The sequence below is a fragment of the Homalodisca vitripennis genome, chromosome 7 (assembly GCF_021130785.1).
Source record: "Homalodisca vitripennis isolate AUS2020 chromosome 7, UT_GWSS_2.1, whole genome shotgun sequence".
In the NCBI taxonomy this organism is placed as follows: Eukaryota; Metazoa; Arthropoda; class Insecta; order Hemiptera; family Cicadellidae; genus Homalodisca; species Homalodisca vitripennis.
In genome coordinates this window covers 57252810-57276109 of record NC_060213.1, presented here as the reverse complement: position 1 = coordinate 57276109, position 23300 = coordinate 57252810, and the positions used below count along the sequence as shown (strand labels likewise).

Here is a 23300-nt window from a genome sequence, read left to right as displayed (position 1 = left end):
ATGAGGCGGAGCTTATAAGCCTCCACAATACAAAGTATCACAATAATTTTTAACTATGTAGATTTATTGCAAGTTTAGGTTACCTATATTGTTTTAATGACCTCTCAATTGCTATTTGCACAATGTTTTACTAAGGTATCATTTAAATAATTAAATCTGAAATTATCAATTTGAAAAGTTTGAATATGTATAAATACATTGACTATGTGACATGTTTTACATTATATGTATATATATATATATATATATATATATATATATATATATATATATATTGTACATGTATTCATAATTTTGTATATATGTGGCTTTATATATTTTCTAAGAATAAACTATGCTGTATAATATTACAATATTGAATAAGGGGTAATGTCTGAGAGCACTGCCTGCCATTGACAGTAAAGTTGTCACTGTCAAAACCAAACAATAGACAGACAATTAATTAATCTTATTGTTAGAATTGAAACTGATAATCTGACTGTCAATCAGACCACCAATCAGGCCACATAGGCTATTCTATATAGAATTATTATTTCATCATTTTAACAATTTGATTAATATTAAATTTGTAACTTTGAAAATATATTTATATTGAGTTGCTAAATATAATATGGTAGAGATTACCAATTTTCTAGATAGTTCTTTTGATTATTCCCAATGTTATATATTTCTTATCTTATATAATAAAATATAATAAATGCATTGTATTAGAAAACTTGTTTATGGTTACTTTTTCTGTTGCAATTCAGGCAAATTTATAATTTCCTATATGTAACGTTTTAGTGCTACCAATAATTGTAAAAAAAATGTGAAACAACTATTTTTGTGTTACCCTTTAAGAGTTAAGTAAACAGACAGAGTTAAAAAATTTGTTTAATCCCACACATTTATGTTAGAGTTTGGGTTGAATGGGTACATTGGTACATGTTTAAATTCACTGAATCCTACTTGGTACTTCCTTTCCTGGCTGAAGATTGAAGAAAATACACCTTTAAACTGATCAGAGAAAGTACACATTACACCACAAAGAGCTCTTAGTCTCAACTTGACTGCAATGAGGAATCACTACTCAGATCTTTGAGGCATTCATAACATTAGTAGGTGGGACCTCAGATATGTAGATGCTAGACGAGGTCGGCATACCTCTTCTACCCTGCCTGTGGGAATCAGTTGAACTATCATTACTGTGGGTACTATCATTCCCTCTCCTTATTTCCGTCTTTCTCTACCACCTGTTATTGTTTGTGTGATCTGCTCACCTGTGAACGAGGGACACAGAGACTTGGGGTTGTTGAGAATGTCTCGCCACAGCAGCTCTATCTCAGGTATCCGTGCAACATTCTGCAGCAATCGTACAAGGTCACGCCCAATCACCATACAGTCAGAAAACCGGTCTCGCAGCAGCCCCACCACGAAACTGGTTTCCTTCTGACGTAGCATCGTGAACTGCGGGGCCGAGTGGTCCTCTATTAGTCTTAAGTAATTGTAAACCATCGACGACAACAGGACCGGATGTTTTTCCAACCACGTTCTGCAAGTGAGAAAAATGCGCTTTCATGATAGAACTGTTAAATTTTTCTATACTAATGTCAATAGATTCCATCTTATTTACTTGTCACGTTAAATACAAGTTTAAATAAGCAATTTACATACGTACAAAATATTATAATCCACAGTACTTAAAACTCTACAGCATTTTAATCCTATAATCAAATCAAAAATGTCTAAAGGCATCATCCAAAAGATAAAAAATTTAGTGGGACTGAAAAACTTAAAATTCTTACTACTAAATTTTAATTTCCATTGTAATGTACAAGAGTATTTACTTCTCACTTATATTAAATTTCATGTTTAATTCCAGACACAGCAAATGGCCTATAACAGGCCTTTTAAAAATGCTTCCCCAGTGGCAGCAAAAGGTGACAACAAGGGTTTTGTAAGACGCCTTTTTTACTCAAGACATTAGTAACTAAATAAAGGCCTTTTAAAAATGCTTCCCCAGTGGCAGCAAAAGGTGACAACAAGGGTTTTGTAAGACACATTTTTTACTCAAGACATTAGTAACTAAATACATGTTATAATATATCAATAAACACAGAAAGATACGCTCATTATAATAGTGCTTGTTTCATAGTTTTATAATTTATTACAACTTCACAAAATATAATAAACTTTGGATACAAATTATTATTGCCCTCGCAATCACTCTGGTGAGAGTGACAACGAATAAAAAGTTCAATGCTACTGTGTAAATACATATATATATATATATAATTTCAATAAACATTGAATCACAAAAAGTACTTGCTCTGCCGGGATATATATATATATATATATCACAGTTTCACGGATCAAGTAGTGTAAAATACAATGTTATTAATGTCATAAAAACAAAAACTAAAAAACACAAATACAGACAGATGATAAACTAATAATTTCAGTGTATAATACATTTTTTGTATTCACATAAAGAACAAATTCCCAAAACATTGTTGGAGGGTTCATAAACACTCTTGTATAAGATAATTAGAAAAAGGTGTTTTATTATCAATTTACAAGTGACTAGTTAAGTAGAGGTGTGATAAAAAACTACTGTGGATGGATTTTCCAATGACCTTCAAAATAGTCTTTTCTTCATAAAAGGGAAAATCTAGTATGTTTGACGTTCTTGTTTAGTTTTAGACTGCTTTAACAAACAAAGGTTATTTGCTTATATAAATCAATATTTGTTTATTAATATTTACATGCAATATGACAGTACCATTTACTGAAACTAAGTTGTATCCTATCCATCATATAGAGACAAAATTTGTCAATATAAAGAGTTAAGAAATATTTGATGGTATTCATTCCTATAGGCGAACAATAATATAACAGTCCAGGACTTTAATGGTTTAATGCGTTAATTAAATTAATTAATCTATATATGACCATGGTGTCTTTTTCTACTCATAACCAGAAAAACAGTAAAAAGATGTAATGCTTATTTACTGGGAAGATTTGGGTTGTCAAAATAACAGATGGTTACACAGTAATTTTCAAGGAACTAGCATAACAAGGTCTAACTGGATTAAGTATTAAATTGGAATAACCCAGACCACACTCTTGGATACTTTGAATTTGTAACAAACTAATGCCAGTAATAAAAACTAGTTTTCTGGTACGACCAGCTTTCTTCTTAATAGTACAGCAAATATACTGTAAATTCAGTAATAACTTTTAATTAGAACAAGGTTTTATTAAACAAGAACACAACTATAGTTATTACATTTAGAGGGAATAAAATGGTAACTATGTTAACAAAACAACAACATGATAACATATAACATAAGACATAATTCACATTATTGGTCTCAAGAATAACGAAAGGGTATGATAATTAAGGAGCATAAGCATTATCCTCAAAAGTAAATGTTTGGGTAGGATTGTTTGACTCCTGTTGTGGATCCTTATTTTATGGAAGAAAACTTTAAATGTCAGTTAAATTAGTGATTAAGAGAGGAAGATGATGCTGTTTATAAGAGTTCATAGGCAATGAATATGTCTTGTTTTAGGAAATTGGGACCCCAGCACAAGTTACAAGTGATTGAACCCGTAGACCTAGACATTCTTCTTGGATATTGCACTAGAAGAAAACCCATTTACATTGCATGGCTACTAAGATCACCAATTCATTATCCTTGTATCATTATTTTTTGTGTTTTTTTTTTTTTGTATTTAAACAGTAAAATAAATGTTCCAAATCTGACCAACATGAAATACTTAAAAATAAATAACAAAATAGGCAAAGCTTATTATTAAAATTATTGGCAATGTCATGAAAAAATATCACTAGCAGTCAATTGGTACATTGCCAAAATAACCAGAACATCTATTTCAAAATATTTTTAAAGCCATATGCAAGAGTTGTTCCTATTTATTTCTCTGTCTCAACAAGGTGGTTTCACTAGGAGCCAACAACTTTGAAACATTCCAAGTATCAACTTTATGAAATCTGAATACACAACATTGTGTCCCATTAACGAATTTTTAAAAATTATGTTATTCAATTTATTCATACGTTAACAATTTTAAAAAATAACCCCACAGGATATCTGCCCTAGCACAATCATAGCAAGTAAATGTGTCAAAATCTTGATAAATACAGTTAGAACATAACGCTAGAATTTGCCTAGTGAATGTTTTATTGTATGTCTCATTACTTGTATTATTTTTAATCCTTTGAGGAACTACACTCAGTATATTGAGAGTTTCTCTTAAAAGCTATAAAAGATATAGTTTATATTTTTTGTAACACATTTTGACTAAATATTTGCAAATACCCATTTTGCAAATAATATTTGACTTAAGGTTTGTATATTTCATGTTTATGTTAATGAATTACCACATGTCTAAGTGATGATGATATTTGATTGAAAACACGTTCTTTATGTATAAAACGCTGTAGTTATATTATCACCTAACTAAATATTGTCATTTTATAAATTGTGATTTTTTAAGTTAGTATTTTCAACCCAAGAACCAGAAGAGAATCCTTCAGCATTGGCTACATAACCAGGCCATCTAAATACTTGGGGAATTCTACTCATGGAATGAAAATCTTCGACTTGACTAGACATCCATCTATTATCATTCTGAAACATGTAATAACTTTATATTACATGTCTACAACCAGCAACTCCATCTGTTAACTATTCATTGCCTGGTTATCAGATGTTGCGCTGTGACCGAAACTCCAATGCAAATGATGCCGATGGGGAGGAAGGAGGCGGTGGTGTAGCTATCTACATAAAAGATGGCATTCAATTTGAACAGCCACTCCTTCGTGAATCAGCTTGACCCCGGCATATAGAAGCGATTTGTGTCGTTTTGAAATTGAGGGGAGAGAGGCTCGGGCTGTGTGTGGCTTATAGGCCGCCCATTGTTAGGCATACCTGTCTCGCTTCTTTGTTTCACTCTCTGTTCGTGGATCTTGCGATCGAAGTGAGGGGTGTGATATGTTTAGGAGATATGAATTGTTGATCTCATGTCAAAAACAAGCAACGTATCTCGATATTACTGCCGACTCTTGAAAGAATCCAATACGTCACAGATTGTTAATGAGCCCACCAGAGTGACAACAACCTCAGCCACATTGTTAGACCACATCATTGTGGACAGGTCGGTTGAGGTCAAGAGGAACGGCGTCGTGGATGTCTCGAGTATTAAGGATCATAGGGGCGTAAGCATTACAGATCACAAGTTAACCCTATTGCATTGTTGGGGTTACAAAAGAACAAAATAGAACACAAATTTATTAAATATAGAGATTTTAGCAGCTGTGACCCAGAAAAAGTTGTAAGCGAGATAGCGGCTTGTGACTGGGATGGTATATTGAACGAACAAGACGTCGATATTGTGGAGGCATGGATAACAAATAATATCAGGAAAGTATATGACAAAAAATGCCCCTGTAGTATGTAAGAAAGTGTCCAAGAAAAAAGCCCCATGGCGAAACGATGACATCCGAAAGATGACGAAGGTTAAAAATAAGTTGCGAAATAGATATTGGAAGTACAGGCATATAGATGACTGGGAGAGGTACAAAGAAAAGAAATAAGAAACCGACTTAATAATATGATCAGAATTGCAAAAAAGAGATTTTTTTTCTGAAAAGCTATCCTCTTCAAAAAATCCAAAGGAGTTCTGGACATGCCTTAAGAAAAATGATATTGTACAAACAAGGGATTGCTCGAACATTCCACCAGAACTTAAAGCGCATGAGATCAATGAATACTTTATAAACATGGGAGCTGGCCCGAAGATTGATAAAAGCGTATGGGAATTTTTTGCAACCAATGGCCGAGAAGAAAAATTAGAGATAAATTTAAGTTTTTACGCTGTCAGTAAAAGAGACGTTATTTCGGCAATGAATGAAATAAAATCTAAAGCTGTGGGCAGCGATGAAATTTCGATTGACATGATCAAGTCAGTGAGCCCCTACGCAGTCAAAACCATTACACACTGGTAAACGTTTTCCCTGGTTGGCAGCGTGTTTCCAAAGTCATGGAAAACAAGTATTGTTCGGCCAATACCGAAAGGGCAAGCTGCCAATTCAGGTAGACCAGCTTAGGCCAATTTCAATACTCCCAGCCATGTCTAAGATTACTGGAAAAGATTGCCATTAGACAAATAGACAGTTTTATGAAAACATCGGATATTTTACCGAAGCTGCAATCGGGCTTCAGGCGCAATCATAGTACATGTACAGCCCCTGACAAATCTTTTCAGTGATATGTTTGACGCCAAAGACAGGGGTAAATATAACTCCATTGTTATGTTGGATTATTCTAAGGCCTTTGATTCAATGGACCATGAGATGCTTTTAGCGAAGATGAGCTATTATGGCTTTGACTTGAGCGTAGTCAATTGGATAAGGTCATACTTAGACTCCAGGCTGCAGGTGACGCGTTTAGGGAGTGAAACATCAACCCCGCTTGTGAAGTATCGAGGCATTCCTCAAGGTAGTTGCCTAGGGCCTATTCTGTTCAATATGTACACAGCCGATATGCCAAGCTGTGTGCAAAATTGCCACAGTTCATTTGTATGCTGACGACTCGCAGCTGCACTTGTCTTATGAGCCATCGCAGATGGTGTCAGCCATTGATATGATCAATGTCGACCTTGAAAAAAATATTGGGGTGGTCAATGGCGAATGGGCTGAAACTAAACATAGGCAAGTGCACTGTGTTGCATACGGCGCCACACAACATTGTGCAGTCCCTCAGTGAAAGAGGAGTGATGGTGAGGCTCGATGGTCAGAGTTTGGCTGTATTTGATAGGGCGAGAACATCTTGGCGTTGTGCTAGACAGTGGCCTTCACGTTCTCTGACCATGTCACGCATGCCTGTCAACGAGCACTCGGTAGACTGAGGGGACTCTACAGATTTAGAGATATTTTACCTGAGTCTGCGAAGCTACGTATCATGCAGTCACTAGTCCTGTCCGTTTTCGCCTACTGTTTCCCAGCCTACGGGAATAGCATTTCTGGAGAAGACATGCATCGCATTTCAAAAGTTGCAAAACTCTGCTATCCGTTTCATTTTTAATTTGAAACGATTTGAGCATGTCTCTCCTTACAGAGATGCCGCTGGGATGATGTCGGGTAGAGACCGTCTGCAGGGTCATGACGTGTTGCATGGTCCACAAGGCTCTTGTTAATCAGGAGCCTCAGTACCTTAGTGAGAAGCTCTCATTTCGGGATGAGGTCTCTCAGCGCAGAACCCGCCATGGGAATCTTCTTCACTTTCCCAAAGTTAGGCTGGAGTTGGGAAGAAGGAGCTTCTCTTATTTCGGCCCGAAATTGTACAACGATCTCCCACCAAACGTGAAAACAATGTTCAATAGCTACATTTAAGAATAAGATGAGGCAGAATTTGCTTAATGTATAGATTTTATTTATTTACTCCTATTTAATTTTCATGTATATGTTGTATTTGACGATAGTTGTTCTGAAAAGCACAGTTGTTCTGTATGTAACTGAGAAACGCTTGATGAAAATAAAGGAAAACATTATTATTATTATTATTATTACAAACTTTTGACTTTATAACATATCTGAATTATATTGTTTAATAAAGAATATTGTCTTTGACTATGTTCGTGCATCATCCCATGATGAGATATGCATTATAGTACAAAGATGATGGCGAAGAAATGTTTGGGAATACTTTCAGTGTAAGAAAATAACGTAAATAAATGGAATAAATGATATGCAGTAGTTTTTAAGTAATATTATATCAGTTTGTACGTTCTATGTCAAGTATCATGCATCTATGTGCGTACGTCAGCTGTTTGGTAATAAGCAGATGATCTTATGATGACCACTTTGTGTATTTACTATCTATATGATTACACATGACACTGTATCCCAATAGTATTGTATTATGTGTAAGACCATTCATTCAAGAAATCTACTTTAAATTCTATCAAATATAAATAAAAGATACGAGTATGTGGTTTGTAGTTCTTAAAATGTATCCATTTCTCTGGAACTCCAGAGGAAATCCCCTAAATATTATGGTATTCTTGGCTCAAGTTTTGTGTTATTGAGCCGGTCTCCCTATGTTTAAAAGGATATTGTTAGAGATTAAATATATTGTTCAAAGGAGATGAACAATGAGTTTCAATAATTCATAAAACAAAATAATTAATTAAGTAATGTATATTTAGTCTGCATCTAGGTGTCAAATGAAACAAGTTAACTCAACGATGAATTATGTATTTTTTAACTAATACACTAATTAATCTTTAGGAAATTACTTTTTTATCACAAAGTTTACAGGAAAGTTATATTTGTAGTCACCTGTTCTCTATGAAGGTATCCAACATGTAATCGACAAGCGCAATGTTTCTGGGTGAAACATCGCCGCCAGCCGCGTGCCGCATGAGGTTATAACAGACATTGTCCACGCCTGCCGCACCCGTTCGTATCAGCTCACGCAATAGCCACAACAACTGGGAGCGCGCCACGTCAGCCATCCGCAACCACTTCTCCACAGCCAGCTGCGAGAGGCACATCATCACCAGCTGCAGACCGTCGCGCGTCACCAATGTCAGGTCTCGGAAACTCTGCACATAATTATATATTTTACTCAAACTGATCAAACAACAAGTTTCTGAGTATAAATCAACAGTAGACGATTTGGATATTTAGCCTCTCTAGGTTACACAATAGGACACTAAATTACGTTGTGTTATAGCCCTGGAGATACTAATGCTTATGTCTTGACCTATTTATTTACAAATACTCAAAGTATAACATAAATACTTCTCGTACATTGTCCTTTTTACAGCAATGGCATCTACCTTTATATGTTCAGCCTGTCAGTGGTGCTATTAAATAAAAGTTGCTTCTGCACTTGTTCTGGAGTTAACAGTTAACAGTTGCCTTTTGTGTTCTTAATTTATAATGTAGTTTTCTGCAATTTATTATTTACTGAATTTGGTGTTTTTAAGTATATTTAATTCTTCCTTATATTTTGAGTTCTAAATTAACAAAATACATCATTAAACATATGGTTATATTTTTATGATTCCTCATATTGGAAAAGATTTAACTCTTGTGTCCGGAACATTTTCTCCACAAAACAATATGTGGTTCAATGGCAAAACTATATCCACTTTAATATGGTTCGCTAAAGGTTAATATTATAAGCTTTTTAAGTTATATGTATTTGTACACTGTTATTACATAAATTAATATCTTACATCATCCAAAACTAACATAAATTAACAATTTCTTACATACAATATTTTTATTGGATCATTTCAAACACATAAGCTACTAATAATGCTACAAAACTGCCATCAAGGTAATATACTCTTAAACTAGATCCGGTACATCAATTACTCCTTTAAGGTCTAATTTAAAAGACACCCTTGTTCTCAGAACAATTTCCGTTTACTTTGCAGCTTTCTAGAATAAAACAATTAAATATTTAATTGACTACTTCAAGAAGTCTTGTCAACGTACTACCATCACACAAGTGTTTCCAGAAGATACTGTTTTCATTCTACAGTCAACTACTGGCCAATAGAATGACCGATACTCACCTTTGTAGCATGCTGAGGTTCCGACAGGATGACACAGAGCAAGCCTAGGGTCACAGCCTCCTCGTGGGCTTTGTCTCTGCTGACAGCGATGTTCAGTGCGTCATGAGCCTCTTTCTCCGAGAGACCGGACACCAAGCCATGCAACGTCTGGTAACCTTGTTCCAATTTCTGTAACAATCAAAAATTCATATTTAAAATGCTATACATCAACAGATAATTAATATAATTTTACATAATTGTTGTGAAATATTAACTTTTATCAGATCCTATTTATACCAATATGCTTGTTTGTTTAACAGGAAAAAAATTGTTCGATCAGAGTGGAGTGAACTAAAGTACCTCAATTCAAGTGTAACTTTAGAGCAGTTTTGAAATAAATTCCTTGAAATGTCCCTCTTATTGTTCACCATTTTAACAAAGACTTCTTGATGGTCATAATGGTAATAAATCGCTACATTTCATCATATATAAATATTCTAATTTCGAATCACAGATAGAATTGAGGGTTTAGTAATATCTACTTATCAGTAGTCCATCACATTTCTCAGTTGTATTGTGAATACAAATTTAAAATGACACGAACATTTTAATTCTTACTGTTCAAGGTCTAAATACAGTATTTGTGTAATCGAAAACTATATTAAGACCTATAACGAATAGGCTTTTAAAATTATTCATTAGGTATATTCTAAATTACATTTTGTACATTGTGGCACTAAATATGGGAAAACTTGGAAAAAATAATAATAACACTCTTTTTATACAAACACAGGCATTATTTTTCTGGCATTGATTATAAAGGTCAATATGATAAAAATTTAATGAATCTAATATTATGACAGTGCCAAGTTTAGATAAGTACACAAACTTACTTCATATTGCTGGATTAAACAATAATACAACTAACAAGGATGTTTTATATATAAAACTAAAACTATAATGTTAATGTAAAGAACTTACTCTCCGCTTTTATTTATCAAAAACATTGAAATCGCAAATTATTTCAAACATAGTGCAGGCCACAAATCTGAGACTCTGTTTTTAATATAGGGGTAAACCTTTAAAGCGGCTTTAACGGCTTTATAGTCTCAAATCCATAAATGTTGTACTTCAGAAACATATATTTTAGTCTCTTAATGGAAATGAATTGTTAAAAATATGACTTTGTCTCTTAATGGGAAAGAATTGTTAAAAAATATGACTATTTGTTAATATAATGGTCTATAGTTTATAGTCAATATTGAGTTTCTTGTGTTTCTCCAAGTAATTACCGAGGGAATATGTCGGCTGCTCTCCCACTCCTGTCTTCTGGGTATTTCCCCTTATGAGCTTTAGATTAGCTATGGGCTAGCAGTTATATCGCGTCACCTTTCGTTTTATGTCAATGTTCTGACGTGTTTCAGTGTCACTATTCCAGCGGTATTTCATTTATAGTATGAAATCCTACAACGGTATTACACACTATTTTTTTCACTAGATGTGTTTATACAGGCTATGAATTTCTCATAGTCTTCATGTCTGTTATACCATCATAGTTTTTGTTAACAGAAATTTAATGGTCAACCAGTAATTGTTATTCTATAAGAAAGTATGGTCCTAATTAAAATGGGATAGAAGTTATTTAATTCAATCCCACTGTATTGTATGATATGAATACAAGTGATCCCAACCTAACTCCATCATCCTAAAGCCTTCCAGATTTAAAGAACCATAGCATATTAGTGGTTTATGTATGGATTTCATAGAAATATGCCTATTGTAATAAAACTCTTCACTGAATTTTCAGGAGACGCTTTGCACTTTCTCCGACCATGGCTTCCAGAACGGAAAATACATATTATCGGAATATATATTACAACATCATTTTATGACAAAATCACATAAAATATAAGAATGAATATATCACATAAGAACCTGTTTTGTTTTCTGATTGCTTCCGTAATTACTGCTTTATGAGTGGTATCTGGGAATTCCACAGCAAACATAGTAATTTATGTATTAATTAATAGTAATATTTTGAGTAAAATTGTATATAACCAATGTGTTACAGTAATGTTGCTTTTCTTTCCACTTAACTATTTTTAGCTTGAGAACGGCTTGTTGTGCACAGTTCAAATTTGGTATATAGCTTTATAACCCCAGAAAAAATAATAATTTGTTACAAGCTTTATTTTCAAAATGGTGGCTTCTTAAAACTTTTAAGTGTAAATATCTGAAAATAGACATTTTACCACAACAAATTATATGGTTGTAAGAAGTATTTTATTATAAATCCTGATTATTTCATTTGTGTCATTAGATTGAGTTTTTAAATTGTTATATATTATAAATCCAAGTTGATGTTGTTTCATTTGTTTCCAAATGACATGTGTGTTCCATAACTTATATAAGTTTTATAATTTATTTTAAAAGTTGTTAAGTAAAGTTATTACAAGCTAAACAAAACCCACAAATATATAATTGACAGTATTATTTTAGTATGTAACATTGACAATGTCTTATTACATTTATTCTTAAATAATTAGTGACAAATAAAATGATTAAATCTATAATTATAAAATTCTTACAAATAAACTCCCAAAAATAAATACATCCATCTATACTATCACAATTTACTGAGTTGACAATGTACTGGCAGAACTGGTGTTTCCAACACTAACACATTCATTACAGTAGAACTGCTTGGAGTATTTCCACTGATCACAGTTGGAACTTAAGTTTAGATATGTGTATTTATAATTATGAACAAGATTAAAAAACATTACACGATAGTATATCGCAATACATTTTATACGTTCTTTTTAATCACAATATAAGTCATCAACAGAATAAGTCATCAGCAGATAAGGCACGTTGATATTGCCAGCTGAAATTTAAAACTTCACTGACTCACAGTCAAATGGAAATCACTATGCTATAACTAGCACGAAACTGTTGGAAAAATAGTGAACCAGTTTAACTTGGATACAAGTGAAAAAGATGGTTCAGTGCAAGTTATTAAAAATGTTTCCGGTGGTGAAAAAGCAGAGTACTAGTGTTGTGATCGGATAGGTCTGTGTACAGACCAAACGGAAATGTTATTACTGATAATGGTTTTTTAGATTGAGCTCGCATCTGGAGGTGGGTTCCTCACCTTTTTGTAGTTGATAACAAACAAGTTAATGATAGAATAATGCAAAAATTATACCGGTCACAAACACGCTGACAAAGAAATAAATAAAAAAGATCAGAATTTTTCACCAGAATATTGAGCATCTTCCGTCACGATTAAAATTCACACTTCAAATTATAATTGACGAGGTTCAACCTGATATTTGTGTTATCACTGAGCATAACATTAGAAGTTGGGAATTAGAAAGGCTAAATTTGCATAACTTTAGCACTGCCTCTAGTTACTGTAGAGATAGTACTACAAAGGGGGGAGTCTTAATACTTTCCAGGTGTGATCTAAAGTAAGTAACATGTCAATACCTTTAGCTGACAAACTATGTGAAGATTTTCAATGTGAATTTTTGTATTGTTAAATGTACTCTAAATGATTATGTATTTGTACTTGTTGGAATGTATAGGTCCCCATCGTCTGACGTATATGAGTTTTTTGAGCAGACTAGATATTCTAATTGATTATATTTTAGCAAAATTTTAAAAATATTCTGATTGTAGGTGACTTTAACATTAATGTTTTACTTAACAAACCAGATAAAATTGAATTGAATAATATTTTAAAAAGTCATGGATTGAAATACTTAGTGAACTTCCCAACCCGAGTAACTGTGGACTCTGAATCTGCTATAGATAATGTTTTTACTAATATCCCCTACAAGTAAAATAAAAGTTGAAGGGATTATAAACACTGCTATCTGATCACGATGGCCAATTAATTGACTTGTTAAATTTGAAAAAATCTACAACTGAAAACATTTCAATATCAGAATTTAAGCGTGTCATATCCAAAGAGAATGTTGAAACGTTTAATTCTTTTCTGGAGAAGGAAAACTGGGTCCAAGTATATTTTGCAAATTCGAACCTTAAGTACAAAAATTTTTTATGATATATTCAAATATTATTTTGACTTATCATTTCATTTTAAAAACAATTAAGGGAACAAAAAAGAAAAACGAATGGGTGACAGTTGAACTTAAAGATGAAAAACAAGAGTTGACTGAAATATATAAAATGGCAAGACACAGTAAAAATAATAATTTATTTAAGTACCTGAGGAAAAGAAGAAATAGGATTTTTTAAGATGAAACTAAACAAAACCAAGAAAAACTATTATGATCATAAAATAAGAATTGCCAAAAATATTTCAAAAGCGTCTTGGGAAGTAATAAATTCTGAGATTGGAAATAAGACCATCATCAGTCTGAAAATATCACTCTAACAATTGATAATAACTTCTACACTGATCCTTTTATTATAAGTTAAAAAAATTCAATAACTACTATGTTAATGTAGTAAATTGTGTGGGGAGTAAACAATCTCTGGATAGCATGAGTTACCCACTTGATCAAAATAGTTACCAAAGACAATAATATCTTTCAACCAGCACTTTACCTAAAACCAGTAAGTGAGTCTGAAATAGAACATATTATAGATTCTCTAAAAAAATAAGAGCTCTTGTGGTCATGACGAGATACCGATTTCAGTAGTAAAAGCGGCTAAAAAAAAATCTATCTAGAATTTTAAGTCATCTTATTAATTCTGCATTTGTTACTGGAAATTTTCCAAACTTATTAAAAGTTTCAAAAAATAAATACCAGTCTTTAAAAAGGAAGCAAGCAAAACATTTCAAACTACCGTCCCATATCTCTGTTATCTAATATATCCAAGATTTTTTGAAAAAGCCATCTATAATAGATTAGTAGAATACTTAGAAATGAATCAAATGTTGAATATTGCCCAGCACGGATTTCGTGCAAACAAATCAGTAATTACAGCGGCCACCTCATTCTTGGAGTCAGTAATTGAATCAATCGATAAGGGGGAAGAAAGACAGTAGGAATTTTTATGGACCTGTCTAAAGCGTTTGATAGCGTTAAGCATGATGTACTTCTTGATAAGTTACAAAAAATGGGTGTTACAAAAACGTCATTCAAGCTCTTTGAATCTTATTTATCAAACAGAAAACAATTTTGTAGAATTATCATACATTCAAATAACAAAAAAAATAAAATTCATTCAGATTTGCAGTTAATAAAATTTGGAGTACCGCAAGGGAGTATATTGGGTCCAATCCTGTTCTTATGTTACATAAATGATATGCCACAAATTAATAAACAATAATAAAAACCAATACTTAACCTTATTTGCTGATGACTCAAATTTAAAATTTTCTGCAAAAACTCTTCAAGAACTAGAGCGGAATATAGCACAAAAATTGGCATTAGTTAACCAATTCCTAAAAACAAATAATCTGACTTTAAATATTGAAAAGACTAAATTTGTTGCCTTTGCTACAAAACAGAATGGAAATACTGACAAACCAAGGGGTACTATATAATACGGATTTAGTTGAAGAAGTAAATACAACAAATTTTTATAGGGCTGAAAATTGATAAGTTCCTTAGTTGGGACGACCATGTAAAACATGTAATAAGTAAAGTTAACTCAGGAATTTATGCACTTAGACAAATGAGATATCTATGTAATCACCAAATGTTAAAATCAGTCTATCATGCACATGTTCAGTCTCACATATATACTTTGGAATTAAGTCTATATGGTTCAACATCAAAAAAAAACTTGGATAAACTACTTAAGCTACAGAAAAAAGGGATTCGTATTATGTTAAGTCTGAAAAAATAATGATTTCTGTGAAGGAATATTTTTACAAAATTAGAACTTTTGGACTGTATATGGAATGTACATATATGAAACAATCTTAATTGTAAAAACTGATTCAAGTGTAATTAATGACATACACCCCTCACAACACCAGGATGGAAAAATACTATAATAACAGAGCACCATCGACTTGAGTTATATAAAAAGAAACCAAATTACATTGGAAAAGTATTTTTAAAGGCGTTTGCATGAAAATATTCTAAAGGAAAATGATATTAATATTTTTAAAGCCAAATTAAAAAAGTATATTATAAGCCTTAGTTTATACTCGTTGGAGGAATTCATGTCATTAAAAAAGACCAAACTAGCAAATATTTTTAGTAATAAGATTGGCCATATGTATGATGGCATTTTTGACACTATTCCTGTACACTTGATGTATTCAAATGAATAAAGATATTTGATTGATTGATTGATTGATTGGAGCTTATATATTGTCATTCTATTTTAATCTTATTTCATCCATAAAAATTGAATATGTAAGGTTACTTCTAATCTATTAATGTGTTTCTCATACCAGTACAAAAATTAAAAGTTAAATACTTTAAACAGATTAGTCAGTAATAAGTATATCAGTAAGATTAACATAAGATTAGTCAGTATAGCTAGTTTAGTCTCATAATGATGTTTGGGGTGTCATAAGAGTATATATTATAAAAATAGCCTCAAAATAAAAATACTTTTGAACTGAAAATGTAAGGTAGATTAGTTCACACAACAATTCCCAAACCCAACAATTTACAAGATTAAGAGCTGGCTGTACTGATGTCAAATCTTGATTTTAGCTCCGTATGTTAAACTTCATACACTTTTACGACTTAATTTTTAGTCGTAGAATTATTGGAGATATCTAATTTTAAAGATTTCTATCTCTAATATGCATTCAAACTCATTTCAAATTTTTTATAGAACATTCAGAAAAAATATATTTGAAATTTTTTGCTTGAATATTAAAAAAGTATACACTTTACAAACAAAACCAAAAAGCTTTTGAGAACATGATAAATCTCCCATAACGCTACGATAAAAAATAAGCGTGTAAAATTGAATAAGGTGTTAACACTGTTCTTATGGGAAAAACTCAGTCATTTATAAGAGGTTATAAATCACTTTTAGTTTTAAACGGCCGGCTTTACTTAATGGTTAGAAATCACTTTTGTACACCTAATAACACTTCAAGGAAAGTTAACATTAGCATTATTCAACCGATTTATCCCTAAATAGTAAACCGTAGTATTACACTCAAATAATCTTGCTTTTTAAATACATTGGTCAGACACCTAGTGACAAATTCTCATAACAGAGCATAGATTTGATATTTGATTTCAACAACACAAAATAGCTACAGGCAAGAATGATTTTGCATAAGTCAAGATACGGTTGAAAAATGTTTTGACATGAAAGGTGTTAACCAACTTCCAACATGCGCTCAAAAATACACGAGTTTTGAACTAAATAGTATGAAACAAAGTCAACAAATTAATTTAGAACACAATTGTCCTTTGAGACCAAATTTAATTATAAGTATTTCTACTTATTACATATTTAAAAATTTGTTATTATCCATTCAACTATATTGCATCCATTTAAATAAAACATTCCAACACAGTCAAACTTTGTCAAATGTTCTAGTTTCAATTCTCTGTGTTTTCTTTTGTTTTTGTTCTATTAACACATTAGATGCCATGCCGTACTAACAGGTATGTCAGCCAACCCCTGGGACAGTAATGAACTGAAGATATGGCAATAATGGCAAAACAAGCTATTATGATAAAAGTGGTTCTATTTTGATGTTATTGTAGCACTCCTACACAGTACGAGTTTTTTTGAACTAAGAGTATAGCAAACTACATAATGCTACAATTACGGCACTTCACTGCAATATGTCTTTTATTAGTTGGCTGAATCAGCTGCTAGAAATGTGATCGTTATTCATCCTATACAATGTACTGATACTTACAGCTCAAATGTTTATAAATACACTCTGATTATTTCCAATTTATTATGATTCAGAAAACATAATTTTTCATTTCACACATTTTAATATTAAACGCAATTTCTTGTTCTATTTGATTGTAATTAGAGAAAGAAACATGTGTTAATGAAAATAGCTTTATTATAGTTTAAGAACATGAAATGAAACTAGGCAAATGCATTATAGAACAGCAATCCCAGCATTAGTAAAGTTTCCTCATATATTCCTCATATTATTTTTCGTACATTATTGATCTTTCACTTAGGACTTAGATGGAAGAAACTTTTGAGAGTAAAAATACTAGTGTAGAAATCCTAACCAACAAAATGTTATGGGTTCAGTGTGTACCGATCGTGCGGCAGCTTCAATTAAGTTATAAAATCAATATGAAAATAAAATGGCAACTGATTGGTCTACAATTTTTTTTTCTAAATACAGATGTTTCAACTCCTGGTATTATCATAGGTTCATGTTCTTCTAATAATAACACTACAAGAGAAAGTAATCATTTATTTGGGTTGGCCATCGGAGGGGGTGTGAGAAAAATCACTGGTGTGGCAGATCATGTATTAAAACTTTTAATACAATCCACACAGAAATAACACAGCTTTACTGTAGAGGAATACTTTTACAGGGAGAAGACTCTTAACTTATCTAAGAAAATATCTAAAAACTTGATTACAATATTATGAACTGAGAGGTAGTTTCTGAAAATTGCTTTGACAGAATAAACTCAAATCAATCAATAAATCATGATTATTATCTACATACACATTTTTATGAATGACTACAGAATTGAATACAAATTAAAAATGAAACATCTGTAATAATTTAATTTGTAAAATAAATTTTTTAATTAACATAATTTATTTTTTAAACAAGTTTAATATATATATATATATATATATATATATATATATATATATATATACTTATATGATCATTTTTTTTTTAAGTGAGAATTACTGATATTGGATAATTGGAAGAATTAACAACATTTAGGATATTTGTCATTGTTGTTATAAAAACGGAGATAGTATGTTTCAAGGACTGGTATCTAAGCATTTTTCATGTCTTAAAAATCCTAAAACATTTAGTTAAGCATGCATGTACTTTAATTGGCTGAACATTAGTAAAGCCTATCACTCCAGGAGCTTGAAAAATTTCTTTCCCGTCTGTTTGGCTGCCCGCATAATATTTTGAGAACAATCCAACCTATAGACTTAAAATTTTGCATAAAACTTCATTTCTACATAAGCAACAGAGTTTGATGATGGTGTATCCAACTCAGTGGGATTTGGCTGATTGTTAGTGAACACATTGGTTTTATCGTTAACCCTGAACAGCAACAAGAAAATCATAGAAGAAATGTATATACAAAATGAATAGGCTACAACCATCTGACATTTTATTGCAACATAAACACATGTGTAGCTGTAGATTTAAAATTTTGCATCCAACCTCAGCGATGCCTATTACACAAAATTCAGCATGATATACTACTAACCTTGTAAATGAAAGGATGCATACCAACCCTCAAAATACAGTTAAGTGTTTGTAACATATACCAATGGTGAATGTTCCAAATAATTTTACATGATTAGCTGCAGTATATCAAAATGATAGATTTGGTATGAAACTCTTTGTAACATGTTAAACATTATTTCAATATCACCAATTAGTAATATTGTACTTTAAAGTCTGTAAAACAACCATATTTTTACAATCAAATAAAATTTAGTTGCCAAGTAAATCTTTTAAATTTCTACAAACTTCTACAAAACAACATCGGTTACATTGTAGCTAAAATTAAGTCTGTCGTTAGGCACTTTCAACCAGTTAAAAGTAATATTTGATCATATTGAGCTACATGTCAATCTTAAATGTAGTATCTTCAAGAGCCATATCTACCAGCAGCCATGTTCATTTTATAATCATAACAACAATATTAAATCAAACAACAAATAGAAGTTCTTGTTTTATGCTAGATTTTTCAATAATGTTATTGGCTATCCAGAAAAATTCCCAAACTCTCTTCTACTACATTGCTTAAAATTTAAGAACTATAAACTTTTCAAGAAAAAAATTGAACACTTGAATCTTTAAATTGAGATTTATCTATTTCAGATTGTTACTTAATTTCTTTTCAAAACTTTTACTTTAAATGATTGCCTTACTTTAAGTGTGTTATTCCATATTTTTACATGCAATTATTTGAGGACATCAACTCTCTTTACCAAGAAATGGATTATTTTAAAGATAGAGATCATTACTACAGTTGGATAGTGCGGCACAGGGCACTGGATAAAGTATTCTCTATTTGTTATTCCATACATCTAACTAGTTAGGTAGGCTACCATTGGAAATACATATTTGAGCTACCAATATTTTATTTACTTCTATTGACACTCACTTATAAATTGCTATTCATGCTAGTTTTTGTTTCATGCTTGTATGCTTTTGTAAACCAATCTGTCGGATATCAGAAATTAAAAAAAAAAAAAGAAACAAAGTGGGATTTATTATTGATTTTCATTTTGTTAGTTAAAAATTAGCCATTTTAATAGTTAGGCCTCCAATTTATTCCTTAAATATACTTTGTACAACTATATAAAAGTCTACTTTCAAAAGTTGTGATAATTTTTCCTTCGTTTTCAAAGCCATATTTCCAAATTTGGAACTTAATGTCAATTTTCTATTTATGGTCCATCAAAATTATAGTTTATTTTTTTAATTCCAAGGTTTTACTAACATTGAAGAAAATATTCAGTTAGGCCTAATTATATAAATACATACAATATACAACCATTGTCAATATTTTACGGTTTTTGTAATCCTTGGATATGGGTAATGCTAATATTATATACGCACAACAAAAATTTCAAAGCCCTTGTGAATCAGCACCTAATAAATCACATAACAACAAAATTTTAACTACCAGTTGTTTTGGGTTACAATTTAAACCTATAAACTGAAACATGGTGTGTATTCTTAAATCTTTTTTTAATACTAGCAGTTGCCCGCGGCTTCACTCACAATTTCCTGTTGAAAAACAATACAATATATTCACATATTCTATTACTATCACATTCGAAACATTCCTGAGATAATTGATAGTTATTCCTTTGTGAGCCTCTTGGGCGCATTATGAAGGTATGTCATATTTCCTGCCTCTATCTTTCATGTTTTTTTGTTAGGTGTTGATAAGTTATTCAATACAATTAATTTATATGGATGAAACTAATTAGGTTATAAAGAATCTAATTCGGTCTGTTAAAATTAATTTTTCTGTCTAAGATATTTCCAGTATTTTTGTGGAGTTTGCCTTGTGCTCCGATCAAGAAAATGTATCAACCAAAACCAATTTCGATCATAAAGCGTCTTCTTTTGGCTCTTTTCATTTACCTTCAATCTAACCAAATTTGATTACGTTATGTGCAAACATTCACAGCTTTGTACAATGAGGTGGCTTTTATAACAGCGTTTAATAGTATTTTCATTGCATAGATAGTTTATTGATCATTGGTGCAAACTAAATTTAAAATTAGGCGATAACTTCTTCTATGTAATCTGCATTACACTACTGATCAAGCACTTTTACAATAATAATTTTCTAAATTTGAAATGTAAACAAATGTTTCTGCCTCTTTGATGAACTTCAGCTGAAAGTATTAACAGCTGTTAAGTATCAGTTCACTTTGTATTACGTATCATAGCGCAGTCTGCCGGATCCAATGTAAAACACTCCAAAATCAACAACTACTTACAAATGAAAAATTAATTAAAAAAACATTTTCCAGTGGACCAAATTGTGAATCTAAACCATTCTCGAATTCCATTGAAAACACACACAAAATTTCATCAAAATCGGTCCAGTCGTTTAGGAGGAGTTCAGTCACATACACACGAACACAAGAAATATATATAAAGATTAGGGCTGAAGTATACAAAGCAGCCATCACCATAATCGAATTAGGGTACTGAATTATCGGATAAAAATACCTAAACTATTGAATACAAAAACATTTTAATTGTAATTATTTACAACTAATTATTGCAGCTATTTTTAATGTATTTAATAGTAAAACTGTTCTAAATTAATTTAAACAAAGTAAAATCATTTGTACAGTATTTGAGTAGTGACCACAAGTAGAATGTTGATGTACGCGTGTTATTTGTGTCAAGAGCTCTCAAACATATTTATCCTTCAAAATAGTAAATAGTAACTACACTTTAGACTATTTTGCTTCTTACATTTTATAAATAAACATAGGATAGTTATTTTTTTATTAATCATTAACTTATTATTATTGATTTTCATTTATATTATTATGTATTTGACATCTGTTCTAAATTTGATGTTTTGAATAAAGCTTTCTGTATTCTGTAATTACTTTTTTAGATATAAGGACAGCTAAACTATACAATAATTTGAAATACATTTAACGTAATCCAGTTTGACATTTTAATTTTGATAATTTAGATAATCATGAATATCAATGATACAATTGTGGTGGTGGCCGCTTATTATAATACTGCAACCAATATTAGTTCAGGTTAGTCCTACTTTTAAAATAACATTTAGGCCTGAGTTATTTACAGTACACTATTTTTACAGGTATATGAATTCTTTTCAAAAGGAGATGTTGATACAATATTAAATGACATTATTAAACATTGGCTGCTTATATAAATGGTATAGGTGAAATATTGACAATATAATAGACAAATTGAGATAAGCCTATATAAAAATTAAGGCTAAATAAGTCTCTCACCTTAATTTAAAGCTCAGCATTCTTCAAATCAAATAGGCTACTAAGGTATAATAATTTTGAAATATGCCTATTGTAAACACTGCAACATTATATTGTTACTAAAGCAGATATGTTAATTTTCAACACTAAAGCATAGTTATTTACTCTTTTACAACTAATACCCCCATGGTTAGGACATCTGTATTTTTATAGTAAATAACGTTAGTATAGTACAGATGTTCATATTTTAATATGATTTATTCATCTCACATTTTATAAACGCTTTGAAATTCAGCTCAATAAAATTTGGAAAATGGAGAACAAGCTATAAATTTCTATAGAGACAACTAATGTTTGTTTATATTAACAACACTCAGATTTATATTAAATCATTGACTTCATACTGTCAAAAAGATTCAAAATAGCCTAGGCTAATTAATTGCTTTTTGTTGGTCTATAATGCTGTAGACTATTTAGCAGACTGTAATATTACAGTGCATTTGAATAACAAGCAAATAGGCAAGATAGATACAATTGTTTTGTAAAGGCAAAAGCTTTATAAGAGCTATTTTATTGGCCAACTTTGGCCAATATTTAAATGAATAATGTCAATCAAAAAGCTTTCATTTCCACAAATCAATGTTTTTTTATTGAATTTTAAGAATGTTTGGCATGAATTTCATACATTTTTTTATTAAATGAATATTAAGTTGCTGAGAATACATGATGTTGAAAAACCACTATACGTTAACTAACATTCTAATAAGAGTACGTATCCTTTTTTAAACTTGTATTTACTTCAGTATATTATAAGTTTTTTCAAGCCACAAATTTCTTAGTTTCATAACACATTTTTTAAATAATTTTCTGAAAAGACTGTTTAGGTAATATTTGCTTGAACCACTTGACAATATTAGAGAAAAACATAATCAAACATTCTTTGAAATAGTACCTATCAGTAAAATATCAAACTTCTTGAGTGTCATCACTAACGCCAGAGAGTCCTTGGATTGAATGATTATTTCGGACATAACCTAATTTCAAATAGGCAACTAGCATATAAGCCTATTTACTTTTATGGAATAACTTATATAGTTTGTGCCTAAAAATTTGTTGTTGAAATGAAAGTA

General features: G+C 31.2%; 1 protein-coding gene across 2 annotated transcripts in view; it reads right to left on the bottom strand.

Moving 5' to 3' along the window:
* Nucleotides 1–23300, bottom strand: part of LOC124365845 (integrator complex subunit 3-like) — a 49007-nt gene that overhangs the window by 24868 nt on the left and 839 nt on the right. For both annotated transcript variants that reach the window (XM_046821903.1, XM_046821904.1), the window contains exons 2-4: nt 9595–9762; nt 8345–8610; nt 1260–1531 (exon numbers count right to left, since the gene is read on the bottom strand). In XM_046821903.1, the coding sequence (XP_046677859.1) occupies nt 1260–1531; nt 8345–8610; nt 9595–9762 (706 nt within the window). The remainder of the gene's footprint in view (nt 1–1259; nt 1532–8344; nt 8611–9594; nt 9763–23300) is intronic.